We start from the raw sequence: 27,639 nt of genomic DNA, 5'->3' as shown, positions 1-27,639 counted from the left end.
CTGATTTGAATAGGCGCCATGACAGTCCTATTTTGACATTATAGAGTCAAATGCTCTCTTACTGGATATGAAGGAGGAGCCAATGATGTAAGCCTGATGTCGAAGAAAAAGGAAGAGATGGTCTTTTCCCGCTCCCCACTTCCTTTGGGTTATAAAAATGTAGCCCATCTAATCCTCCAATGCTTCTTTGCCTGCCCACAAGCATCCTATCTTCATAAACCTATTTCTTGCCTATCACTTTGTCTTTTGCTGAATTACTTCTTCGCTGAGGCACTAAGAACCTGAACTTCAGTAAGACACCAGGTGAGTGATTCTAATTTTAAAAAATCCATGGGTTCAAGCTCCCATCTGGCTTCTGGTTAGGTTCAAGTCATAAGGCTTGTCAGTTCCAGTACCTCCATAAGCTCTATTAATATTATCAAGCTCGGAGTTCCTGTCGTGGCGCAGTGGTTAACGAATCCGAATAGGAACCATGAGGTTGCGGGTTTGATCCCTGGCCTTGCTCAGTGGGTTAACAATCCGGCGTTGCCCTGAGCTGTGCTGTGGGTCGCAGACGCGGCTCAGATGTGTTGCTGTGGCTGTGGCATAGGCCAAAAAAAAAAAGGCAAACAAATATTATCAAGCTTATAATTTATAATTCTTAAAGTTACTGCTTCAGAGTTTAGGGAATTTGGCTATACTTGAGCAAGTTTTCTCCACTTCTGTGTTTATTGGTTTCCTGGTGCTTGGGGATCCTTGGGTGATGCTGACAGAGGGTATTTCTCCAAGTTAGGGAGCCACTGATGAATGTGATGTAAATAGGGATAAGGTGATTAAACACAATTTCAATGGACTAGTTACTTTCATTTTTTAAAAAAAAGAAAAACTTTTTTGGAACCCTAGATGAAACAGGAAATTCTGTTTAATGTTTTTAAGTGGATATTATTAATTAGAGCACATCAGTAAGAGGATTGGGGAAGTATGATTGATTTATTATTATTTATCATGAGAAAGTCAATTTGTTTAGGTACATTTGGAAACTGCAAACTGTTTTATAAATCTGGGTCATAAAGAGGTATGCGGGGAATAAGATGACATGATACTAGTTTTATGGGTAGAAACCAGATGATAAAAGTCGTGGCTGCCATGAAAAAGATTTTGGACTTTATTCTGAGGCCAGAGAATAGACATTGAAAGGCTTTATACAGGGAAATGACTTGATTGGATTAGAGTATTTAAAAATGATAAATTTGATAAAAGGGGTAAGTATTACCAACCCAGGCTCTTGAAGTCTTGAATCAATGGAAATTGGTAAGAGGCCAGATGAGAAATTCAGGCAAAGCTACTGGGGCTCATGCTATATATAACACAAGGGAGTGAAAATAAGAAACAGACGTCCTTACTCAATCCCGGAGGAGAGGGCCAGCTGATTCTTTAAGAGGGGTGAGGGTAGAAGTAAATTGGTGCGTTGGGCTTAAGTGATCTGCCCACTGCCTTGGTGGTGCTATGTACAGGGATCATTGCTCTGGCATCTCAGGAATGGCAGTTGGCTTGTGGCCTTTTTATATCTTATTGTTTATAATTGTCCCAACTGCACAAGGGTGCAGTTACTTTTAGTCTCTTATAGTTTCTTTAGTTGACTTAAAAAAAAAATAACACAACCTGAAATTGGAGAGTTAGGTATTATTTGAGACCAAATTAGGACTTAAGCCCTGGAGAGAGAATCTCAGGTGGTCTTTAGAAACCACTCCGAGAAGGTGACCAGGAAGCTAGGATGTATGAGTTTTTGCAACAAAGGGAAGGTAGGAGTGACAGGGATGGAGTAGGATAGTTACCCGGGTAGTTGTCTAAGTCTCAAGAGGGGACCAAAGATAGAGGGGGAAACCTAGGGAACTTTGGGAGACCATTGAAGTTAATCAGTCAAGAAAGCCATCAGAATGAAGCAGGCTTGCCCAAATAAAAGCATGAGATATGCTTCAGGTCATTACCCTTAGGACCAAGGGCAGGAGTTTAAGGACTGCCCTTCTGCTGATTTGAATAATCTCGACAGTCCTAGTTTGGCCTTTTAGGGTCAAATACTCTCTTACCAGATGCAAAGGAGGAGCTACTACTCAGAGGTGGTCTTTTCCCACTCCCCACTTCCCTTGAATTATAAAACTGTAGCTAGCCTACCTAATCCTCTGGGCAGAGCCTCCTTGCCTGCCTGCGTGCATCTCTCACAAGTGTTCTCTCTTAAATCTATTTCTTGCCTGTCACTTTCCCTCTCCCTGAATTCCTGATCCTCAGTAAGTCCACACACCAGGAGAGTGATTCTAAATTAAAACTGTGGGTTCAAGTCCCAATCTGGGTTCTGGCTAGGTTCAAGCCATGTGTTGTTAGTTTTACTATTGTCTATAAGACTTGAGATAATTCAGGTAAAGTGCCAGAATGTCACTTCATTTAAACAAATATTTATTGAATACACGTGCCAGGCACGATTCTAGGTCCTGAATATAGTTACAGTAGTAAATAAAACAGATAAAAACAAAACAAAGTCTGCACTCATGGAGCTCAATTATAATAAAGTATGTAGCATATAGAAGTGTTCTGTATTATCCTCATTGCAAAGCACTATCCCAAGACAAGTTTAGTTATCCTAATCTGAATTGTTTCTATAATTTTTACTGGAATGAAAGCATACTATTTCATAGATATTTACAGTAGTAAAAGGTAGGACATAAAAATAATTCAAGATAATTCAGATATTGGAAAGACACCAGAAATTGGGAAGGGGAAATACAAATCTGAAGAACCATCTGCTGATAAAATTTTTGAATGCATTTCCATCCTCTTTTGCCCAGGAAAACCTGAAAGTGCACCAGCACCTGCCTGAAAGCTGGCTAAGGTGTGCTTATAGCCTATTTGCTTAAACTATTTTCAAACATTTGAGGAAGAGCTTGTAAGAGAATAAACATTAGTTTCCGCCTAAGATAAGGCATGCAAACACCAAAGAGATTCTGAAAATGTGTTTTATTAGTTCAAGTGCTTCTACTGTCAACGGGGGCGGGGTTGTTGATTGGGTGTTTAAACGCAGTTCTTTCAACGGAAAATAAAGACCTAATTAAGCGAACTAGAATAGCCAGGCCCCAGGATACTCTGTTGCTAAGGCGACCAGCTCCGCGCCCGCCCTAAAGAGCGGGAACTCGAAATCTCGGTGATCCCGGAGGGTGCCCACCTTCCTTCTGCATACACATTTCGTGTTTTGTTTTGTTGGGGACAGGTAGGGAATACAACTTTCAAGGGGGATGGTAGTTTCACGGCTTCTGTCTTCCGCAGAAGGCGCTATAAAAGCAAGGTCTCCCTTTAACCAGCGGCCCCCCCCTTTCGCACTTCACCGCAGCACAAACGCCCTCCATTTCCTTCCCGGATTGATTTAATTCTGCCCAGAAAGGCCCGACCCTCCCAGCGGAGAGCAGCCCCACCTCCAAATAGCTTCTCGCGATCGTTGCGACGGCCTGAGTTTTGCGTAACTTCCGGTCGCGACCCTTAGCTCCTCAGCGATTGGTCCATTTCCACAGCCTCCTGCGTTACTTCCCGGCCGGTTCCCGGAGCCGCATGTGTGGAGCAGCGTAAAGGCAGGGCTGTAGCTGGACCTCGGTGGCGGTCGGGGTGTACTCTGTCACTTTCTGCCGGACTCCGAGAGTGTGGTAGCCTCCTTTTGGGGTGAGGACCGCGCGGCTGCAGCATGGTAAGCCTCGCAGTCTCCGGGGCGGGCGCTCTGGTTTGGCAGAGGCTAGGCTGGTTCCTCTAGTGCCTGTGGCTGCTGCGGCCTGGGACTGGGAGGCTGGTATGAATATGGAGGGAAGTTGCTTGCTTCCCAGTGTCACAGTATAGGCTACCCTCACCACTCCGGGCATGCCTTGTAGTTCAGAGTGGGTCTCCCACAAGCAAGCCTCCTTGGGGAGTGGGCAGAACAGAATGGGCTATTCTTTACACGCCCCCCACCCCCGTCTGCAAACCTGTGACATGCCGCACAAACATGCCAACCTGTGCTTTCCGGGGTGGGGCAGAGAGTGGGTTCTAGTCTCTCTGGACTTTGGAGGGTAGGTTTCTGCCCATCTCTTTGCTCTGAGAAAAGAGACAGGAAGGTTGGCCCTGAAGCCAGGCAACTTAGGTAACTGGAGTAATGCTTTTTTATTTTAGAAAATCAAGGTTGGGTAGTGAAATTGTTATCGAAACTCGGCTCCTGTCCATTGTTGCTGAATACAAACAGGGAGACAGAGTTTTAGGTGAAGGAGAAAAGAAATAGCTTTATTGCTTTGCTAGGCAAAGGAGGGGAGGTTTACAGCAGGCTAATGCCCTAAAGACTGTGCCCCTTTTTGGGAGGGCATAGGAGCTGGTTTTATAGTTTGGGAGTGAAAAATAGGACCACAGGTAAGGATCAGGGTAGATGCAAGCTTTTGTTGTTTTTCAAAGCTGGTAATCTTTCTGGAATGCAGAATCCTTCATTAACATCTTCCATTTGTTGGGGTTATAGTTTTGGGGAAGAGCTCAAAGGTATTGTTATCTGTATTCCTTGAGGAAGGACTGGGACCCTACTCCAAGTTGTCTCTTGACTGCTCCTCCCTGGCATCTGCATCCACCCCCTTCCCTGATTAGCAGCTGTTTGAACCTACTTTTTGGAACTCAGGAAAGGTCATGGAGGCTGACGCTTATTCCCAAGAACAGGAAATGAGGGACACAGAAAGGCTTATGTGCCCAGGAGCCACCCAGCCCTACTCGGTTTCAAAACTAGAAGTAGAAAGGATGACGAATCTTATTAAACTTCAGCTGTTGTGTTATGGTTTCACTTAATAGTTGGTACGTGAAATGTGTACCCTGCTTGGAACTTTTCCTCACATTTTTCTGTGGCAGGCTCCTGTTTTTCTGGTTCAGCCTGTCAGGGACCTTCTCCTAGCATCCAATTTAAAGTAACCCTTGAGGAGTTCCCATTGTGGCTCAGTGGTAATGAACTGAACTAGTATCCATGAGGACGTGGTTTCGATTCCTGGCCCCGCTTAGTTGGTTAAGGATCTGGCATTGCTGTGGCTGTGGTATAAGCCTGCATCTGCAGCTCCAATTAGACCTCTAGCCTGGGAACTTCCATATGCTGCACATGCGGCCCTAAAAAGCCAAAATAAAATAACCCTTGGGTCACTTGCACATCACTGTTTTTTGTTTTTATTGTCGATTTACCTGAAATCATGTTCTTGATGATTGCTTGCTGAGAATAGGAACTTTGATTTTCTCATTGCTGTATTCCCAGCTTCTGTGACAACATCTGGCACAGAATAAGTGCCAATAAAAGTTTGTTGAGGAGTTCCTGCTGTGGTGTAGCTGGTTAAGGATCCTGCATTGCTGCAGCTGTGGCCTAGGTAACAACTGCAGCTGGGATTCAATTCCTGACCCAGGAACTTCCATATGCAGCAGGTTGGGGGTGGGAGTTTGTTGAGGAAAAGTAGCATACATTTTATTGAACACAGTTGATATTGCCTGCCCTGGAAGTACGGGTTTTAAAAAATCTGTTGATCCTTCCCATAACTTATTGAAGATGCCTATGTTAATTAGGATATTATTACTCAATGTTCTTTTGTTCTTATTTTCTTATTCTGATTCTGTTTCTTTGAAGCCTCACAGGAAGAAAAGGCCGTTTATAGAGAAGAAGAAAGCTGTGTCTTTTCACCTGGTCCACCGGAGCCAACGAGATCCTTTAGCAGCAGATGAGACTGCACCCCAGAGGGTTCTGTTGCCTACACAGAAAGTAGGTCCTGTGTTACAGCCAATTAGTTTGTGGGTGGCCTGTTGATAGTTTTTAATAAATTATGTTGGCCAACTCCTATTCTCACATAACTGTGTTCTTGGAAACAAAATCTGTAATTTAATTTTCAGTAAATATGTTCATTTTTATATCATGCATATCTGTTTTGATTGAGAGGATAATTTACCTTTATTGGAGTTTTTGTTTGTTCGTTTTTATCTTTTTAGGGCCACACCCGTGGCATTTGGAGGTTCCCAGGCTAGGGGTCAGTCAGAGCTGCAGCTGCTGGCCTACACCACAGCCACAGCAACATGGGGTCTGAGCTTTGTCTACGACCTAACCACAGCTTATGGCAATACTGGATCCTGAACCCCCTGAGCAAGGCCAGGGATTGAACCGGCTTCCTCATGGATGCTAGTTGAGTTCGTTACCACCGAGCCACAATGGGAACTCCTGGAGATGTTTAAATGAGTAGATCTTGTGAATAATGGAAGATATTTGCTCAACCATCAGCAATAATGTTACATGATGTCATTTAGGGCACAGCCATATGCTTAATCTCTGCTTTCCCTAAGAGCCTACCATTTCATAACCTTAGACCACATTTTGTCTCCTGGTCATCTCATGAAATGTAAAACTCATGAATTAGTTTTGGAAAATGCCAGAGAGCCTTTAAAAGATTGACTCGGTAATTTTCAGTCAGAGTACACTTGTTAAATGTGGGTAATGTAAAAGGAAGTGTTGGAACCCTGGCTATATTTAACTTTTTAGTAAGTCCAGTTTCTGTCGTACACTGAGCAGTTTCTTAGAATATAAATTTAAGAAATTGTACTTAACTTTCGGTGCCCCCAGTCATTTTTTTTTTTTTTTTTTAATGGCCACACCTGTGGCATATGGAAGTTCCTGAGCCAGTAATTGAATCCGAGCTGCAGCTGCAGTGGTGCTGGATCCTTTAATCCACTGTGCCAGGCAGGGGATCACACCTCTGCAGCAACCTAAGCTGGTGCCATCAGGTTCTTAACCCACCATGCCACAGCGGGAACTCCTTAGTGCCCCTCAGTCTTCTAGTCCTCCACATACATGATAGAACAGAATATGTGTGTATGTCTCTTGGCTTGAATTGTTGCACAGAAATGTCTAGTGGAAGGAGGAATTGTTTTTATTCCATTTTAAGTTTATGTGGCATTCTGTGTTTCCTGAGTTTGTCAAGAATTCTTTGTCTCATTCCTATCAGCCCAAGTTTTCATTTGCTCCTGTTCCTAAAGCTGTGCTCATTGGAACGTTCCTTGGTGCAGGTATTAATTCCATTGTGTTTATTATCCTAGATAAAAGATGAAGAAAGGCGAGCAGAGCAGAGGAAGTATGGCGTGTTCTTTGATGATGACTATGACTACCTGCAGCACCTGAAGGAACCATATGGGCCCTCGGAGCTCATTCCCACAAGTACTTTCAGTGCACTCAGCGGGGGAGATGGGAAAGAAGAAACTTCAGTAACTTCAGTAAGACTTTCTAGCAATTTAAGTGAGAGTGTATGAGAGGCGGTGAGTGACGAAACCACCATTTTTAAATCAGGGTAACCATTTGGGACAAGAAATGATGCTAGTCTGAATGAAGAGCACAAAGATAAGCCATGCCTTCACTTAAAAACACGTATGTGTGTTCATATACATGCCATCAGGAGAGAGGGAGTCACCTGGTTGTCAAAAGAAATGGCTTTTGACAGGGTTAAACTTTTAATTAGTGGATGTGGTCATTATAGATAGCACTTTTCAATAGAAGAAAGGCACCTGACAGTCTGTATGCTGAAGAGTTTAATTATTTCAGCATCATAGCTCTAAGATAGACTTAACTTTTGTGGATGTTGAGATCTTCAGCGCTTGTAGAAGCTGTAGGCAAACTTACATAGAACCAGTAGATTGAAATGAAATTCCTGTTATTCAGCAAAAATGCAGTCTGCTTTAATACTTTATTTTTTAAATATAAATGAGAGCACATGTTTATATGAAATTAGTGCTACTAATTTATGTTTTTCCATTTAATGTTAAGGATGCCCACATTGCATGTTCTTCGTTATTTTGTTTTTAATTTAGTACTAATATAGAGTAAACTTCCCTGTGAAACCTTTATATCACTTGGCATTTAAAAGAAGATGCTAATTAATGTATTGGGTTTATTGACAAAAGAGAAGAGATTAAAAAGGGCACCACTTTCCCCTGCTTCTTACTTTCCAGTCCTGTCATGATCTAGACATTCTTTTCCTTGGGAAAGATGTGATCATAGTTCCTCCAGTCCATACTTACTGCTTAAGAAAAGTCACATGGGTTAGGTTTCAGAGTTGGATACCAAAGAAGAGGTATTGACTGCACCTGTTCATTCACTCACTAGGTTGTAGCTTTCTTATGAGGCCACACATCCTACGACTGCATCTCTGTCATAACAGAACCTACTTCTATAGAACCTTCTTCCAAAAGGCTGTTAGGTCAGTAGTAGGATATTATTTTACTGACTCATTTCCTTCTATGACCCAATGAGGGAGGGGAGGTGGTCCAGTAGTGGCTCAACTTCTTTATCTTACGTAGTAAGAGAAGAAGTTTGTTGTTTTTTAGGGCCCTACATGCAGCATATGGAAGTTCGCAGGCTAGGGCTTGGGTTGGAGCTGTAGCTGCCAGCCTACACCACAGCCGCAGCAACACGGGATCCAAGATTCAAGCCACATCTGAGCTGCGTCTGCAACCTTTGCTGCAGTTCACAGCAGTGCTGGATCCTTAACCCATTGAGAGATGCCATGGATCAAATGTGTATTCCCATGGATACCAGTCGAGTTCATTTCCACCGAGCCACAATGGGAACTCCAGTAAACCAGAAATATTGAATGTGCCTTAAAAACAGAAAGTAAAACATGCAGTAAGGCAGTAGAGAAATTAGTAATGCTTGATCAGCCCCTGATTTTCACATGAAGGAAAGCCAATGTCACAGGGGAAAGCAGTTGGACAAACCCCATGTAGTTCAGAACCACCACAACTACTAAAAAAATTAGTATCTAAACTGTAATTATATATATGAGTCTTCTGTATTTATCAGTTTGAAGAATACCTCCAAATTTACAAAAGACAAGCTGATCCTCCCTTTTTTGGCGGGGCGGGGGGGGGTTGGAGGGGCACGTCTGTGACATGTGGAAGTTCCTGGGCCAGGAGTTGAACCCATGACACAACAGCTTTCTGAGCTGCTGTGGTGACAATGCCAGATCCTTAATCCACTGTGCCACAAGAGAACTCCCTTTCCTTTATTTGTTAAGCCCTAGATTTCGAGGATAGATAATCACAAAGGGTATCTTGAAAAAAAACTTTTACAATTTAAAACAAAATTAATGTAACCAAAAATCATTAAATTGTGCATTTTAAGTGGTTGAAGAGTATGGTATGTGAACTATATCTGAGTAAAGCTGTTTGAAAGTAGGATTCGACAGCAGAAAGCCAGGTCTTTGGCCATGTTTATATCACCGAAAAATTCATTTTGGAGGCCATGACAGCCTACTAGATATGCACTCCTGCTCCTCAGTGGCTTCCATTAGAGCATGCTCTACCTGAGCCAGTGAGAGCGTGCACTCGGCTTTGTACCTGTTGCTACATTGAGGATGGGACAGTGGTGAGGTACGCAGAGAGCACAGAGTCATATTAGCAGCTCTTTGGTTGAAAAGATGAAGTTAAAGCATAAAGACCAGTTAGAAAATAAAGTGTCAGCACATGTTGAAGTAGGTTGTAGGGTGTAAAGAATGAGGGGGAATTCACACCAAGGAAAGTTGCAGAACACTAATCAAGAAGGGCTTCATGGAGGAGATGGGAACTGAGCTGGCCTGAAAAACTGGTGGGGGGGTTCCATTGAAAAGAGAAGGACCATTTCAGTCAGAAAGAAGGGACACAAGGTAGTATTGTGGGTCATCGTGGCCAGCACATGGGTGCTCCATAAATTACTTTGAATTATTCCAGGATGTGAAAAGCTGGACTTAGTTTACATGGAGGTTCCATTATTGAGTAACGGTATGAAATTTAGAGATTAGAGAAGACCTAGATGTTATAGAGCCTTGAAAATTTCAACAGGGGTGAACCTGTTAAAAATTCAGGAAGGTCATGTTGTGAAGTGTTAACAGAGTTTTAATCTGGCCGTGATGTGAAGACTGGACTAAGCAGAAGTTGTGGTCATCTGTGTCCTGTTAACCACGAAAAAGATGATGTCCAAAGGACAGGTGTGAAGTCACCGTATACAAGAGAGTTCAAAGGGAGATAGCAGCAGAGATGGTTTACAACCATCCCGGGATTTAAGACACCAGTTCAGGGAAAGATTGTGCATTGTCTGTGGTTTAAGGAGGAAAAGATTTTATTTTGAAATTGGAGGAGAGTGGAGTTATGAGACCTGGATTCCAATCCCAGGGCCTCACTTAACTAGTTTCAGGCAGGTACCTTTCTTAGCTTTTGTTTCTTTAAACATGCAGCTAACTCACACTGTCATGAGGATTAAGTGGAAGAATATACTGAGAAAGCTTTATGAAATATTGCAGGGAGGTTGCTCTTTGAGATAATAATGGAATACGCATGTTTAAAATACCTAACTGGAGCACAAGTGAGAGAGAAAGCAGGATATAGTTGTTTTATTTTTTTCAGACTGCCGTAACAAACTACCATAAGTTACCACTGGGTGGCTTAAAACAACAGAAATTTATTTTCTCACAATTCTAGAGGCCACAAGTCTGAAACCAGGCTCTCAGCAAGGGTGTTCCTTGGGATCTGTTCATGCCTGTCTTGTAGCTCCTCGTGGTAGCCAGCAACCCTTAGTATCTTGTGGGTGTAGTACAGTGCTGCAGTCTGCCTCCATCTTCACAGGCACTCTCCCCTGTGTGGCTTGTCTTCATGTGGCCTCCTGACAAGGACACAAGTCACTGGATTGGGTCCATTGTCTTCCATAATTAACTGTATCTGTGAGGAGCCTGTTTCCAAATAAGGTCACACTCCGAACTCCTGGGGGGACATGGATTTTGAGGGGCACGTCAACTCAGTATAGAAGTTCATCCGTATTTCTAAATAACCTAACCACTGTGTAACTTCTTTTTCAAGGCCACTGCAATTAAGTTGCCTTCGTCAGTGTTTGCATCAGAGTTTGAAGAAGATGTTGGATTGTTAAATAAAGCAGCTCCTGTTTCAGGTGTTTATAATTCTTTTAACTTTTCAAGTGGTTAGAGCTGTGTTTTACAGAAAGACGCATGTAGTAATGATAGAGTTTTTCTGTCCCTAATAAAGTGTTGAAATGATTGAGATGTGTTTGCACTCAAATTAGAGCTCATTAGGAAGGGAAGGCTGAGATCAACATCCTTTTCTTGATTGCCATCAGGTTCGTAGTCTTTAAAGTTCCTATTTGGAGAGGAAAGTGGGAAAATTGTTGGGGATCTAGCAGGGGAGTCTTAGCCTTGACCTAACCTCTTACAAAGGAATCTATGATAGCCAATTAGCCTTATATTCTTGTAGTGCAATCTTGAAAATATTTAGTCTGTTAGCTTTCAGGATTTCTTCCGAGAGCGTAGAAGTATTTTATAGAGGTTCATTTTACTGTCTTATTTCAGATGCACCAAAAATTACTTTTGTTTTTTTCAGTGCCAATACTGTATTTTAGAAAAAACACAAAAGTCCTGTTTGATATTTCCTGCTAAATTGCCTTAATTATGGATTAATGCTTGCCATGTAGCATTCGTTCATTAATTCTTCTACAGATTTTTGAGTTGCCAGTACGACAGTTTGGGTTAAAGCAGAATAAAGCATATTCTCTAACCTCAAGGAGTTCACCATCCATTGGAAAAGATCGGCATTAAATGGGAATTTTTGATTATAGTACAGATGTATAAATAATAGTGAGGCACCCCTGGAGGAACTGGGTGTGGTGTCCTAGAGGAAATGATGTCTAGATTGATTCCTTAGGTACAGCTTAGGCAGTGGATGAAGGAGGGTGGGATGGGGAGGAGGGGAGAGTCCAGACAGAGGAAACTGCAGAAGAGGAGAACGTGAATGTAGGGCCCTGCACACCTTTTAGCATGCCTGGAAGGATGGGTGAGAGTTAATATGAAATGGGGCTGGAGAGTCAAGCACCCTTTTCTCAAGGATGTTGTCATTTTACAGGTGTGAACTTGAAAGTTTTCTTTGGACTCTAAAAGAACAAATTAAACATTGGGATTTATTAAAATCTCAGTCTGAAAAGACAAAGTTTAACAGGCTACAAATACTTAAGAGTTTCTTTTAACAAGGTAGAGTTACTTCTAACAGATGAATTTAAAGTCTCTCATTTCTTCCTGTGGTTAGTAAAAGCTTTGGATTTTGCTAAATAGACACGGCTTAATATTGTAGATCTGTAATGAAAGCTTTTACCAGTGGATGCTGAAACCAGAGGCATTTTTTTTCTTTTTAAAATTTTCTTGGAGTTAACCATCCATCTCTGTGTCTATTTCTGAACTGAAATTTTTAAAGTTTTTCATCGTTTTATCCTCAGTACATAGCTGGAATCTGGCATATAGTAACTACTCAGATTATGTTAGTTAAATGAAGGAATCCTGCTTTCTTGGGAATTATTGCTCAATTTTTTGTTTTCTTTCTAGGACCTCGGCTGGATTTTGATCCTGACATTATTGCAGCTCTTGATGATGATTTTGATTTTGAGAATCCAGATAATTTGCTTGAAGATGATTTTATTCTTCAGGCTAATAAGCCAACAGAAGAGGAAGAGGGGATGGAGATACAGTACGTGTGGTTTGTTTTGAAGCAGGAATGACTTGACTCTTGGTTTGGTAGGATGGTAGCTGCTAGATGTTACAGCTGAAAGACACCTTCGAGAGCATTTAGTCTGAGACTTCTGACTTAAGACCGGAAAACGTGAGGCTTGAGGTCTTTACAAACCATCGATAGATGGGGCTAAAGTCCAGGTTGCTTGATTGCGAGTTCATTACTTTTCCAACCAAATCAGATGGGTCAAGCAGCACAGCTGTTCCTGCCTAAACAAGAATCCTGCCTGAAACACCCTCAAATTTTACTTGTGTAAAGTCACTTGGTTCTGTTGTTTCTCAAGTTGTTTTGACAGTTAATTTATGGCTCTGACTTTAGGAAATCTGATGCGGGAGATGACAGTGAGTGGGAAGATGTGGATGATGAGAAGGAAAACGGTAGTGATGACGATAACTATGACCCTGCCGGCTCATCAGACGAGGATACGTCTGCCCCTGGGAAGCCTCTTGGGGCTGTAGAAAATCACTTGTTCTGGGAGGAGGAAACAAAAAGTCGCTTTACAGATTATTCTATGACATCCTCAGTCATGAGGAGAAATGAACAGCTGACCCTGCATGATGAGAGATTTGAGAAGGTAGGGTCCCCAAATAAGTGGCCTTTTAAGACTAACACGTACAACATTTTATAACACTTGGAACGCAAAGCTACAACTTTAAGCATTAGGAAAAGCTTATGTCTTTTCCTCAAACAGACCATAAAAGCACCCATTTTAGTTTTGGAAAGAGTGTAAGTCAAAGATGGCTTATCAAACCTCCCGACTCTCCTGTTAGAATTCCGATGTTTTGATTCTGAACCTTTCTGAACACAATCCCTAAGATACATGATTTTCTTCAACCATTGGTCTGTGCATAAACAAAATTCCATTTCTTTTCCCTCCCCCCGAGTAAGGCCTCATGGAGACTAGTCGGGTTTGTTACCACTGACCCACAACGGAACTTCCTCTTTCCATTTTTTTGAGCGGTTTTCTCACTGATATATCCCATGGCCTGAAGTGATATCTGGAATATGGCAGGAGTTCAGATTGTTGAGTAAATGATGAACAAATTCCTTCAAAGTACTTCTAAGATAAAGGTTCTGACTTTGCTGCCTTTTTGCTGAGTACTCATTCCTTCTCTCCAACATAGAGGCAAATGGTTAACAGTAACCTCTTCAGGAGTTTAATCACCCCCTGCTTGTTCTTTTACAAAGCCTAGCAGTGTTAATAGCATTTGAATAATATAGTAAATGTCATCTAAACAAGAATGAAATTTATACATTAACAGGAGGCTTTTTAGTTACATGTCTTTTAGCTTGCATAATCAATGAATTTGAAAATATCTGTGAAATATTCTGAAGTGAAGATTCCTGCTTAGCATTTTGTCCTCCAAGCTGAACAGAATAACCTCCTTTCATTTTCATTTTTTAAATTGAAATATAGTTGATATGCAATATTGTATAAGGTACAGGTACACAATACAGTGTTTCACCACTTTAAGGGATATACTCCATTTACAGTTACTATAAAATAGTGGCTATATTCCCCATGCTATACAGTATATCCTCTTTTTTTTTCTTTGTCTTTTTGCCATTTCTTGGGCCACTCCTGTGGCATATGGAGGTTCCCAAGCTAGGGGTTGAATCAGGGCTGTAGCCGCCAGCCTACACCAGAGCCACATCAATGCGGGATCCAAGCCGTGTCTGCAACCTACACACAGCTCATGGCAATGCCGGATCCTTAACCCACTGAGCAAGGCCAGGGATTGAACCCTCAACCTCATGGTTCCTAGTCGGATTCGTTAACCACTGCGCCACGACAGGAACTCCAATACATATTACCAGCTAGATTGTGCCTTTTAAGCCCCTGCCCCTGCCTTGTCCCAGCCCCACCCCATCGTGTGCTCCCTGCTGGTAACCTCTATTTCTATATCTGCCATTTAATATGAAAATGACCACTGACAAAACAAAAAGACAATCTACAGGATGGGAGATAATACTTGCAAATGATATGACTGATAAGGAATTAATAGCCAACATAATATAAACAACTCATGTAACGCAACATCAAAAAAAAAAAAAAAACAGGAGTTCCCGTCGTGGCTCAGTGGTTAACGAATCCGACTAGGAACCATGAGGTTGTGGGCTCGATCCCTGGCCTTGCTCAGTGGGTTAACGATCCGGCGTTGCTGTGAGCTGTGGTGTAGGTTGCAGACGCGGCTCGGATCCTGCGTTGCTGTGGCTCTGGCGTAGGCCAGGGGCTACAGCTCCGATTCGACCCCTAGCCTGGGAACCTCCATATGCCGCGGGAGCGGCCCAAAGAAATAGCAAAAAGACGAAAAAAAAAATCAAAAAAAAAAAAAAAGCAAACAAAACCCCACCCCAAAACCCTGGAGTTCCCTTGTGTTCTCCATATCTGTGAGTCCGTTTCTTTTTTGTTATATTCACTGGTTTGTTGTTATTTCTTAGGTCCCAAAAATCATAAGGTATTTATCTTTCTCTGACTGACTTATTTCACTTAGCATAATACGGTGCATGTTTATGTTGTTTAAATGGCAAATTTTCATTCTTTTTTATGCCCAAGTAGTATTTCAGTGTGTCCGGTGCATGCGAGCACATACCACATCTCTACACATCTGTTGATGGATATTTAGGTTGTTTCCCTATCTTGACAGTTGTAAACAATACTGCTGTTAAAATATTATGGTGCGTGGATCTTTTCAAGTTAGCATTTTTGTTTGTTTGTTTCTTTTGGATGTATACCTTGGAGTGGGATTGCTAGGTCATATGGTAGTTGTATTTTTAGTTTTTAAAGAAACCTCCATACTGTTTTCCACAGTAGCTGCATCAATTTACATTCCTATCAACAGTGTACAAGGGCTTCCTTTTCTTCACTTCCTCATCAACATGGATTTTTTTGTATTCTTTTTGGTGATTCTTTTTTCTGACAGATGTAAGGTGGTATCTCATTGTGGCTTTGGTTTGCATTTCCCTGATGATTAGCAGTGTTAAGCGTCTTTTCATGTACTGTTGACCACTTGCATTTCCTCTTTGGAAAATGTCTCTTCCAGTCTTCTGCCTATTTTTTAATCAAGTAGGTTTTTTTATTTTGGGGTGTTTGTTGTTATTTTTGGGTGGTTTTTTTTGTTTGTTTTTTGTTTTTTGCCACACCTGTGGCATGCAGAAGTTCCCGGGCAGGGGATCAAACCCAAGCCACAGCAGCAACCTGAGCTGCTGCAGTGACAGTGCCAGAACCTTGATCTGCTGTGCCCACAAGGAAACTCCAGGGTTTTGGTATGGGGTTTTTTTGGGTTGTTTTTTTTTTTTTTTTGATGTTGAGTTACATGGGCTGTTTATATTATGTTGGCTATTAATCCCTTATCAGTCATATCATTTGCAAATATTTTCTCCCATCCTGTAGGTTGTCTTTTTGTTTTGTCAGTGGTCATTTTCATATTAAATGGCAGCCTATTTTCAGTCTAGATGTCAAGAGTGCTGAGTAGAATGTCTTCCATCCACATTGTATAATTTTGGTGCTAACTCCCTAATAATATTTTGATAGTAGTTGTGATCTCATGGTAGTGCTTAAATATTGTGCAGGAGTAAAATTAATTTAACTGTAACACTGAAGTGCCATAGTCTTAATGAATACATTCATATTCTCTTTTCTCTTTATATTCAAGTTTTACGAGCAGTATGATGATGATGAAATTGGAGCTCTGGATAATGCTGAATTGGAAGGTTCCATTCAAGTAGATGGCAGTCGCTTAGAGAAAATTTTGAATGACTACTATAAAGAGAAGGCAGAGAAGTATGGTGACTTTTCCTTGATTGCTTGCTTTTTTTCATTTTCAAATAAAGTCTAAATCTAGAAAATTAAATCAGTCAGAATCCATATTTAGAAGATGGTACATTTTCCTTAACCTTTGGCCCACGTTTTGATATAAAGTATTCTGATGCTGACTATACCAGGGGTGGGAATGTACTGAGAACCACTCTCTCAATAGCTTTGATTTAAGAGTCCTGATGGAATAACTGAGAATTAGAGTACAAGGTCACATTCCACTTGGAGGATGAGATGGTGCTTCTGGCCTCTTTGGCTGAAGAATTATTCTGACTTTTAAGTATATACTCTCTTCATCTTCCTGAAAAGGTGTTCTGAGAAGTAGATCAGGGTTTGTCTCTCTAGCCTGATGAGCATAACTTTCCAGCCACATATTTGGTAAATCATCATCCACATCAAGGTGATTTCTCTGAGAGAAACTAATGAGGTGTTTACATCTGCTAGAAACGCCCGATGTTCCGTGATCACTATCATGTGTAGGTCCTCGAGCAGGGCAAGGGCTATATTCTTTGAGTGAATTATTTGAATACTTTGAAGAGGCATGTAGGCTAGTGGTTATAATGCTTTAAAAAAAGATTATGTTATATAGGAAAGCCACCATCTTGTATGATGTGTTAAAACCTTGCAAGGATGCAGATAAGTTTTTCCTTCCTGTCAGCAGTATGAATGTCCACACCTGCTGTGGGGGAGAGGCAGGGCTGAGTAGAGCTCATTTTGACAGGAAGTGACAAATGGGGCAAATAAGTTTGTGGATCTAAAAAAAAATACTGTTTGCTTAGCTCTTTTAGTGCAGTTTTGTAACATAGTATAATAATTGGTGGCTTTTTTTTTTCCTCCTTTACCCCCTCATCTGCCTGTCTTCGTTACTGAAAACTCAACCAAAAGTTGTATAAAACTGAATACTCTTGAACCCTTCGAGGATCAGGGCCTGCCAGTGAATGAACTTGAGGGGTCTGAGGAAGAAGAGATTGTTACTGTAGTTCTTGAAGAAGCCAAAGAGAAGTGGGATTGTGAATCTATATGTAGTAAGTATCTTATTGTCCATTTTACTGCTAAAAGTATGATAGTAATTTTAAAGTAGTGAGTACATCAACTTTTTGAGAAAGGACATATTTCGTAAAAATGATTTGCAAAAAGTAATATTTCTGTTACTAAGTTGTAGACAATTTATTTTTTATTTTTTATTTTTTTTGCCTTTTCTAGGGCCACTCCTGCAGCATATGGAGGTTACCAGGCTAGGGATTGAATAAGAGCTATAGCCGCTGGTCTACACCAGAGCCACAGCAGCGCAGGATCCGAGCTGCGTCTGCAACCTACACCACAGCTCACAGCAAGCCAGATCCTTAACCCCCTGAGCAAGGCCAGGGATCAAACCTGCAACCTCATGGTTCCTAGTCAGATTCATTAACCACTGAGCCATGACTGGAACTCCGAATTGTAGACAGTTTAAAAGCACAAGAGAGACTCCATTGTTATTTTGAACTATGAAAACACTAAAGTCAAGAGTAAAAATTCAGTGATGTCTTCTGCACTGAAAGTACTTATTCATACATAATTTTGTTTGTGTGTTTTTTTAAGGTACATACTCAAATTTATATAACCATCCACAGCTTATCAAGTATCAACCGAAGGTAAGTCCTAGTGTCCTGAGCTATTTTGTTTTTAAATTTTTATTTATTTATTTTTGGTCATGCTTGCAGCATGCAGAAGTTTGCAGGCCAGGAATGGAACCCAAACCATAGCACTGACAATGCCGAATCCTTAACCACTAGGCCACCAGGCAATTTCTTGAGTTATTTTATTTACTTTATTTATTTACTTATTTTTTTGCTTTTTAGGGCCACACCCACAACATAGGGAAGTTCCCAGGCCAGGGTCTAATGGAGCTTCAGCTGCCAGTCTATGCCACAGCCACAGCAACGTGGGATCCATTGCTGCAACCTATATACCACAGGTCATGGCAATGCCAGATCCCCAACCTTCTGAGTGAGGCCAGGAATCGAATCCTCATCGTCATGGATACTAGTCAGATTCATTTCGGCTGTACCACAAAGGGAACTCCTCCATGAGCTATTTTAAATGTACAGTTCAGGAAGTGGGAGTGTACAAATTTTTTTCTCACAGTAGCTTTACCCTTTTGTGGCTTGCAACACCATTATGAAAAGCAACAAAAATGTGCCATTAGCTGTGTTTTAACAGGAATGGAAAATAACCCTAATGGTATTTTATCTTCCAGCCCAAACAAATCCGACTGTCTTCTAAAACAGGAATACCTCTGGATGTCTTACCTAAGAAAGGACTCACAGCAAAGCAAGTTGAACGAATGCAGATGATTAATGACAGTGATCTGCCTAAGGTGTCAACCCAACCACGTTCTAAAAATGAAAGCAAAGAAGATAAAAGAGCAAGAAAACAAGCTATAAAAGAAGAGCGCAGGGTAAAGTAATTCTCTCAGATGTGAGATTTCGATGAGCACAGGTGGTCATGGGGGTTTTCTTTTGCAGTTCCTCTACATCAGTGTGAAGATTTGAATAACATGAATGTCTTCTCGCACAGGAACGGAGAGTGGAGAAGAAAGCTAACAAATTAGCCTTCAAACTGGAGAAGAGAAGGCAGGAGAAAGAGCTTCTGAACTTGAAGAAAAATGTTGAGGGTCTAAAGCTATGACAGCGGAACATGAGGATAAGATGCATTCCTCCTTAAGGGCTCCTTGTTATGTTCAGTAATGAAGGAGGATCTTCAAAGAGATAGAGCTGTTTGATCTGCCGTTTTTACAGGCAGGTATTGAAAAGAAAACAATACAGTGTTTATACCAGCAAGTTTTCTCTGCCAGCTGTCTGGTAAATATGGTAATATTTTAAAATTTAGTATTATACGCTTACATTTTCTCTGAAATAAATGACTTCATGTACATGAAATGTTTGGATAAATTAAAGGAAATGTCTTCATAACTTAAATGGAATTGATTTGTTCTTCATTTATTTGTATGGGTTGTCCCAGTTGCCTTTTGCAGATGTTCTCAAATATTTCTTTGAAAGCTTTCCACTCCTTTTCAGAAGTTAAGTGGTTTAATTTGCTGTATGTAGAAAAGCAACCAAGTTAAAAACCCAAATTTGAAATAGAGTGGCAAAAAATTTTCCTTGAGAAAGTTTGACTGGTAGGAAGCTCTTTCCCCTTGCTGTGTACAAAAGCTTATTTCAAAAGGAAGGTAAAACAATATTGAGGTTGTTGGGAATCAATTACTGGCTGACTTTTTTTTTTTTTTTTTTGGAGTTTAGGAACAGTGAAGACAGGAAACAGCAGAAATAATCAAGAAAACTTCCTTGGCTTCTTTGAGTACCTGGCTTAAAATCTGAAATATTTACTTCAGTTTAAACTAGAAAGTTTGTCTTTTCAACATTATTTAATGCTTGGAACCATTCATACTTGATTTAAAAACATAGTTGAAAACTTTCCCGGTTTTTTGATGAGATTTTTTTAACTTCTTAACTTTTTTGAGGCTCAAGCAATGACACCATCACCATTGTTAATTATTTGGTAAACTGTGACTTTCTTGCAGCAGGCGAGTTGTTAGTGACCCTTGTTCAGGTGTCCATGACTAATGTGTTGTGATCTGGACTGTCTGGAAAACTGTTGGTCTGAGCTGGGTACCAAATGGCTGAGGCAGAACCATTTTTAGCAGGTGAGCTGCATTTGCTATCTAAAGTATCAGAAAGTGTCTTCATCTATAATTCCTTTATGGCTTTTCCTAAGCTGATAGTTGTTAATCTTGTCCTATAAATTTTCAATTCTAAATATAAGCAATTACTGTAGAATTTTTTAAAAAGAGTTGTGAAAAACAATAGCATTAGGTACTCTACCAGCATTAATACCAAAAAACTCAGCTGAAAACCTTGTCATTACAGAAGTAGAATGCTGGAGATTATGTATTTAAATGCCAACCTGCAGAAGCAAAGGGCCAAATAATGGTATATGTTGGTGTTGGGAATGTACTAAACCCTAAAGATATTGACCGTTTATTTTGGTAGCTCTTTCAATTGAAGGTTCTTAAAACAAGCAAGAATCTTATAGATGTGGAATGTTACTTGAACCTGGTGCTATTCAGGTGCCTGTCTTTGGAGCTTCTAATTTCACCACACCTTACCCTAATGGCTTAAGCGATCATATTACATATTTTGCAGTCAAGAGAATGTGACTGAAAACTGCTGCTCTGGTAAAGCATGTTATGATTTAGGCTATTTATCCTCCAAATGTAAAGATCCTGATTTTATTCTGTAGAAAAAGTTCTTATATAGTATTTTGCATTATTTCATAACATTTTGGAATATTTATGATGTGAGTCATATGTAAATAATGGTTGGGAACTTAAGCTCCATGCTAAATGTTGGGTGTCCAGAGCAATGAGAGGGTTTTGCCCTCAAGGATGCATCATTGTCTTAGGAGGCAGGGTGTGTGGAACAAAAATATAACTAGCAATGCCAAGTCACTGTGATAAGTACCTCTTGAAATGAAGATCTCAGTACTTGCTGTTCTCCCTGAAGTGCTCTTGCTGCAAATAAATCTTCCTTAAGGATGGTGCTCAGTTGTCACCTCCCTTATAAACTTTTCCATGACCATGTAATTAAAAATAGCACAAATATCCCTCCTCTGCATTCTTATTCTCCTTTCCTGCTTTACGTTCTCCATAGCACCTATTAGTATCTGCAATTTTTCTTGTTTTTCAGTCTCAAACAAACTGAGAGCAGGTTATTTTTGTTTACTGCTTTATCCCTGGGGTCTAGAACAGAGCTTGATATTTGGTAAATGACCACTAAGTAGTATAAAATGAATGGATAATTGGGACAGATATTTCAGAAAGGAATTGCTTAAACTTCGAGAAAAGACTTTCTTAAACTTGGTACAAAAGGACCTAGACTCAAGCATTAGCCAGAAAGAAGGCCTCAGGTATCCCAGACAGGGAGCGAAATCATGAAGAATTTGGACCTATTTTGTTTTAAGTACTGGATGATTGATACATAATTACTTTTTTAGATAGTTTGACTTGTAAAATAAGTTATAAAGTAAGTATCAAAATTATTACTACTTGGGAATATTACCTGTGATGCCTTGTATCCATACCTCCTTTGTGATGTCATCAAATCACCTAAGGTAACAGATAGAACTTCAATTGTCTGTAACTTTCTTGTTGGATTGGATTAGCAATTTTTTTTTTTTTTTTTTTTTCTTCTTAGGGCCACATCCTTGGCATGTGGAAGTTCCCAGGCTAGGGGTTGAATCAGCTGCAGCTGCCAGCATACACCACAGCCACAGCAATACCAGATCCAAGCCGCATCTGTGACCTACACCACAGCTCATGGCAATGCCAAATCCTTAACCCACTGACAGGCCAGGGATCGAACCTACAACCTCTTGGATCCTAGTCTGGCTCATTCACCACTGAGCCACGAAGGGAACTCTGGATTGTATGTTGACACTAGTATGTTTTATCCAGTTTGTTTCAGTTAAAGGTCAAAAGAAGGTACAATGATCTAATGACCTTTATATATTTATATATTATGATTTTTTTTCATTATAGTTGGTTTACAGTGTTCTATCAATTATCTGCTGTACAGCATGGTGACCCAGTTACACATACATGTACAGATTCTTTTTTCTCACATTATCACGCTCTGTCATAGTTCCCAGTGCTACACAGCAGGATCTCATTGCTTATTCATTCCAAAGTTAATAGTCTACATCTATTAACCCCAAGTTCCCAATCCGTCCCATTCCTTCCTCTCCCCCTTGGCAACCACAAGTCTATTCTCCAAGTCCATGATTTTCTTTTCTGTTGACCTTTTAGTTCCATTGTGAAACTTAAAGGGGAATGTATAATAAAACAAACATTACCCACTATTCAAGTGAAGAAGTAGAACAGGTTATTCAAGTTAAGAAATAGAACACAGAAGCCACTTGTAGGTTCATCCTCAATTTCAATTTATCCTTTCCCTTGGGTAATTCTTACAAACTATCTAGACTTTTATATTAATCATCACCTGCATGGTATCCCTGTAAACACAATATCTTGTTTAGTTTTGAGCAAATGAGAAGCATAAATCTAGCTCAGGGCAGTATTTGCTACCATTTGATCAAGGCATCCTCTCAAGGATGAGCCAAATAGTCTCTGAGTCTGACTTTAGCTCCTAGAGTTTACAAGAGCCCCATATGGAAATGTCAGTGAGCCAGGTGATGAGTGAGTCCCGGGGACACAAGTCACCACAGTTGGGGCATCCTGTATCTCCTGCCAAAATAGGCTTAGTGGCTGTATGCTCATTTTGTGTTTTCAACTGCTGCACTACTGTGACCTCTCTACATCTCAGGAGTTAGGTGCAGAACCTTGCTGTGGAATGAAGTGAGTGTCCTCAGCTGATCTAGACAATCAGAGTATGAAGGGAGCCAGATATAGATATAGGACATGCTATTCTCACGTTACAAAGGCAGTGAATATCTAGGTTGTGACAGCCTTCAGCATATCTGTGTCTTTAGTCATAAACCTCGAGTCTGAACTGTTTGCTGTCTAGTTCTGGTGCCCAGCTATTATTCTGGGGATCCCCTTCTTTCCCTCCTGGGTGTTGAATTGCCTATTTACTGTTACTTTTATTCACCTTGTTGTGGAGCATATCCTCCAGTAATTTGGGGTTTTTTGGGTTTCTTTTTTAACTTTTTTTGTCTGTTAGGGCCACACCCACGGCAAATGATGGTTCCTAGGCTAGGGGTCCAATCGGAACTGTAGCTGCTGGCCTACACCACAGCAATGCAGGATCCGAGCCGAATCTGTGACCTACACCACAGCTTATGGTAGTGCTGGATCCTTAACTGAGAAAGGCCAAGGATGGAACCAGCGTCCTCATGGATACTAGTCGTGTTCATTAACCACTGAGCTGCGATGGAACTCCCTCCTCCAATACTTTGTGAGACAGAGTACATGGGATGTAAATTTTTTGAAAGCTTGCATGTCTGGAATTGTATTCTACCCCCCACCATTTGATTGATAGCTTGGCTGGGTATAAAACACCAGGTTGTAGATAATTTTTCCTCAGAAATTTAGAGAATTTCCCCCCATTTAGTTCGATTTTTAGTGAATCTGAAACCATTCTGATTTGTGATACTTTGGTGGGTTTTTTGTTTTTTGTTTCTTGTTTTTTGTTTTTTTTGGTCTTTTGTCTTTTTAGGGCCACATGTATGGCATATGGAGGTTCCCAGGCTAGGGGTCTAATCAGAGCTACAGCTGCCAGCCTACACCACAGCCACAGCAACGCCAGATCCAAGCTGCTTCTGTGACCTACACCACAGCTCATGGCAACGCCAGATCCTTAACCCACTGAGAGAGGCCAGGGATCAAACACGCAACCTCATGGTTCCTAGTTGGATTCATTTCTGCTGTGCTATGAGGGATTCCTTATACTTTGTATGTTACTTTTTTTTCTTCTTACTTTTTTTTTTCTTCTCCATGTTGGTAGAATCTCTCCAGTGTTCTGAAATTGTACTATGACAGTGATTGTTACAAATCTGTTTTTATTTGTGCTAGGTCCTCTCAACCAGGAGGCCTGTGTCCTTTGACTTCTGGAAATAGTTTAAAATTATTTTTATATTCTTCATTGCATTTTCACCTTTTCTCTCCGAACTATTACTTTGGAGTAGGACCTCCTGGACAGGTATTACGTTTTTCTCCATTTCTATGCCATTTTACTCTGATTTTTTGGGAGATTTCTCTATAATTGTATCTTCCAACCTTGTATTGAGTTTTTCATTTCTCTTGAAGGCTTTTAAGTTCTAAAGAGCTTTAGCTTTCTCTTTGGTTTGCTTTGGGCTTACATACTGGAGACTTTGCCCAGATCTTTGGAAATTCCTGACCATGTTTTAAGATTGGAGGAAGAAATACTGGAAACTGGATGGGTGGCATTTGATGATTTTGAGCTTTTATTGTAGGGTGGTCTGGGTAAGCTGTTTGAGAATCTCTAAAGTCAGTGTCTTTAGATCTTTCCCCATGGAATGATTATATTCCCAGGGAAGCTTTCATTCTGCCTTGAGAATAAGGGTCTGGCAGGCAGAATTTTGAGAGCTAAGTGAAAGAAGGTGGGCGTGGGATATTCTCTGCTTTCAGCATTACTGTTCCTGAGATTAATCACTAGATTATACACACACATATGTATATATGTACATATACAGTTAATCCTCATTAATCATGGGTTCCCTATTTGTAAATTTGTCTACTCACTAAAATTTGTAACCCTAAATTGGTACTCAGGGTGCTCTCATGTGTTCTCGGACATGCACATGGCAGTTACGAAGTTGAGTCTCCCACACACACGTTCCCAGCTAAGGCAGAACAAGGTGATGATCTGTCATTCTTGTTTCAGGTCTTATACTATAAACAAGTGTCCTTTTTACAGTCTACTTAATGCCATGCTTTTCATATTTTTGCACTTTTTCTTGATGATTTCACTGTTTAACATGGCTCCCACGCATAGTGTTGAAAGTCTGTCATCTAGTGTTTCTAAGTGCAAGAAGGCTGTGTTGTGCCTTATGGAGAAAACATATCTGTTAGATAATCGTGCAAGCATGAGTTAGTGTGGTTGGCTGTGAATCCAGTGTTATTGAGTCAATAATATATGTATTTAAACAAGGTGTCTTTAAACAGAAATACACAAAACAAGGTTGTGTGTTGATAGGTTGATTAAAAAAATGTTACGATCCAGAAGTTCACAGGAGCCTAACTTTGTATTTCCCCTAAGAATAGTGAGTGAGTGAGTCAGTGTTTGCTCATTTTGTGCTTGTAGGGACTTATGGAATAAAACTAGCAAAATAATGAGAATCAACCATGTATATGTGTATATAACTGTCTGTATCTGCCTACCCATGCCTTCAGGGGTGCCCTGTGTTGATTCATGCACAGACCTCCTCTCTTTCCTTTCTGGAAAGTAGACTTCTGCTACAGCTGGAGAAAGACAATCACCCAGGGGGTGTGGGGGTGAAGGGGGGGTTCTTGGAATCTTCCCCTCTCTTTAGAAAACTTTCATCCTGATCCTCCACGTTTTAGCAGTTTCTTCTTCCTCCTCATGTATCCTGTCCCTGTGTCAGAGGTTTGTGCTGCTCCAGGGGGTTCTCTGATCTTGATGGTTTCTGCAGTGCAAATCTGGATTGTCGTGTTTGTTCTACTATCAGTTTGGGAAGTGGATTTTGATGAAGTTTTATGTCCTCCAAGTTAGTTGTTATGTCTGTCAGCTTTCCAGATTCCAGTTTTTTATTCTTGTTCTCTTTCCCCCCTGTCCTTGTGGTTCTCCATGTTTTTATGTCCATATACTGTAGTTTTTTTGGGGGGAGCAAAAATAAAATGGAGTATTCTCTCTATTGTCCCAACTCAGTCTCAATTCCCTTTCTTGTTTTATAACTCATGTTCCTGAGACAATAAGTTTTGGTCAGTATGCCACCCCCTATGCCATAGAGCCCTGGAAGATGTTAATATTGCTAATTGCATGTTCTGGACTGCAAAGGACTTAAGACTTTTTTGACTCACTGACAACTAAGTGAGAAAATGTCTCCCTTTTTCCTTCTCTACAATGCCTTTATAAGGAAATGTGGGTTGGTAGGTATCTCTACAAAGCATTCTTAACTTCCAGCTCAGAAAGAGAATGTCTCCAAAGAAGACATACAGATGACCAAAAAACACATGAAAAGATGTTCAACATCACTTATTATTAGAGAAATGCAAGTCAAAACCACTCTGAGGTACCATCTTACACCAGGCAGAATGGCCATCATCAAAAAGTCTACAAACAGTAAGTGCTGGAGAGGGTGTGGAGAAAAAGGAACTCTATTACACTGTTGGTGGGATTGTAAATTGGTGCAACCACTGTGGAAAACAGTATGGAGATTCATGAGAAAACTAAAAATAAAACTACCATTTGATCCAGCAATCCCACTCCTGGGCATCTATCCAGAGAAAACCATGACTCGAAAAGACACATGTACTCCAAAAACTGCTCGTTGCAGCACTATTTGCAATAACCAAGACATGGAAACAGCCTAAATGTCCATCGACAGAGGAGTGGATCAAGATGTGGTACATATACATAATGGAATATTACTCAGCCATTAAAAGGAATGAAATACCAGCATTTTTAGCAACATGGATGGACCTGGAAATTATCATGCTAAGTGAAGTCAGCCGTACAATGAGACACCAACATCAAACGCTTTCACTGACGTGGAATTTGAAAAAAAGGTCAGACAACTTATTTGCAGAATGGATGCTGACTCAGACATTGAAAAACTTACAATCTCCGGAGGAGACAGTTTGGAGTGGGGGAATGTGCTTGGGTTATGGGATGGAAATCCTGTGAAATTGGATTGTTATGATCATTATACAACTACAGATGTGATAAATTCATTTGAATAATAAAAAAAAAAATGTCTCATTCTCATAGAATTTTTTCCAGTTTCATTACAGGCATAATCCTCTCCAGGTTTCTTATAAAATTTTTGAACTGAGATCTTTCTAATGCTTATTTTTTTCATTGTTAACATGCTAAACAAAACTGTTGATCGCTTCCAGATCACTTACTTTCCCTAATTTTAAAAATGTATAAAGATGATAGCTACTTTAATAGTCTACTGAGACTTTGATTAGAGTTAAGCTAGAAATAGTTAATACTTAGTGGTTTAGAATATTATCTATCAAAAGGATTCTTTTTTAATGTCATTCTTTATTATTATTTGGCTTTGTAGGGTGCACAAACATATGGAAGTTCCCAGGGTAGGTGTCAAGTCAGAGCTGTAGCTGCTGTCCTATGCCACAGCCACAGCAATGCCAGATCCAAGCTGCATCTTCGACCTACACCACAGCACACAGCAACCCTGGATCCTTAACCCACTGAGCAAGGCCAGGGATGGAACCTGCATCCTCATGGATACTAGTCAGATTCATTTCCACTGAGCCATGGTGGGAACTCCCTTTTGTTCTAATTTTAAAAACAGCAGTGCATAATCTTTGTAGAAAAATTGAAAATTTAGACAACTAGTCACCTTTATTCTTACCACTCAGAGGTAATTACAGTATATATGTGTGTGTGTGTGGTGTGTGAGCATACCATGTATATACATACATATGTATACCCTTCCTATTTGTAAATACATGAATAAAAATGCATATTAAAATTTTCCATGTTTTTCTCCCACAAAACTTTTTTTCTTTTTACAGCTGCACCTGC

General features: G+C 40.5%; 2 protein-coding genes and 1 long non-coding RNA gene across 7 annotated transcripts in view; 2 read left to right on the top strand and 1 right to left on the bottom strand.

Annotated features, from left to right (window-relative positions):
• Window positions 1-3,544: 3,544 nt before the first annotated feature.
• On the top strand, window positions 3,545-26,855 carry LTV1 (LTV1 ribosome biogenesis factor). Of its 3 annotated transcripts, XR_014845111.1 has the most exons (13): window positions 3,545-3,706; window positions 5,627-5,758; window positions 7,081-7,254; window positions 10,864-10,951; window positions 12,390-12,531; window positions 12,892-13,147; window positions 16,230-16,357; window positions 17,276-17,415; window positions 17,969-18,021; window positions 18,627-18,827; window positions 18,947-19,167; window positions 19,669-23,129; window positions 23,625-26,855. XR_014845111.1 is itself a non-coding variant. In XM_021087123.2 (11 exons), exons 1-11 carry the CDS (start codon window positions 3,704-3,706, stop codon window positions 19,055-19,057), a joined length of 1,428 nt encoding a protein of 475 aa, XP_020942782.1. In that variant the 5' UTR covers window positions 3,545-3,703; the 3' UTR covers window positions 19,058-26,855. The 3 variants fall into 3 exon arrangements, 1 of the variants encoding a protein (XP_020942782.1); XR_014845110.1 differs by having other exon boundaries at window positions 19,669-26,855; XM_021087123.2 differs by having other exon boundaries at window positions 18,947-26,855.
• Window positions 10,385-19,347, bottom strand: LOC146405969 (uncharacterized). 2 transcript variants are annotated; one of them, XR_014845205.1, is made up of 2 exons: window positions 14,841-19,347; window positions 10,385-13,955 (listed from the first exon to the last, which is right to left on the bottom strand). It is a non-coding gene; the product is annotated as an uncharacterized LOC146405969 (long non-coding RNA). The 2 variants fall into 2 exon arrangements; XR_014845203.1 differs by having other exon boundaries at window positions 10,385-14,152; window positions 14,841-14,921.
• Window positions 19,943-27,639, top strand: part of ZC2HC1B (zinc finger C2HC-type containing 1B) — a 41,143-nt gene continuing 33,446 nt past the window's right edge. The window contains exon 1 of one of the 2 annotated variants that reach the window (XM_021087130.2): window positions 19,943-20,072. In XM_021087130.2, the coding sequence (XP_020942789.1) occupies window positions 20,045-20,072 (28 nt within the window). In that variant the 5' untranslated portion in view covers window positions 19,943-20,044. The remainder of the gene's footprint in view (window positions 20,073-27,639) is intronic. The other variant, XM_085024420.1, reaches the window with a different exon arrangement.

This window comes from Sus scrofa, chromosome 1, assembly GCF_054392235.1.
Source record: "Sus scrofa isolate SSC_HxYL_T2T_F1_AM1 chromosome 1, Sscrofa_HxYL_maternal_Yorkshire_Landrace_v2.0, whole genome shotgun sequence".
Taxonomy (NCBI): Eukaryota; Metazoa; Chordata; class Mammalia; order Artiodactyla; family Suidae; genus Sus; species Sus scrofa.
The sequence above is the reverse complement of the archived record's forward strand: the minus strand, read 5'-3'. Positions and strand labels throughout refer to the sequence as shown.

Excerpts from the sequence above, each read along its gene's own strand:
- LTV1 (XM_021087123.2), top strand. Across the intron at positions 12,532-12,891 it reads GAAGAGGGGATGGAGATACA|GAAATCTGATGCGGGAGATG; the intron begins GTACGTGTGGTT and ends CTCTGACTTTAG. Across the intron at positions 18,828-18,946 it reads CTATAAAAGAAGAGCGCAGG|GAACGGAGAGTGGAGAAGAA; the intron begins GTAAAGTAATTC and ends CTTCTCGCACAG.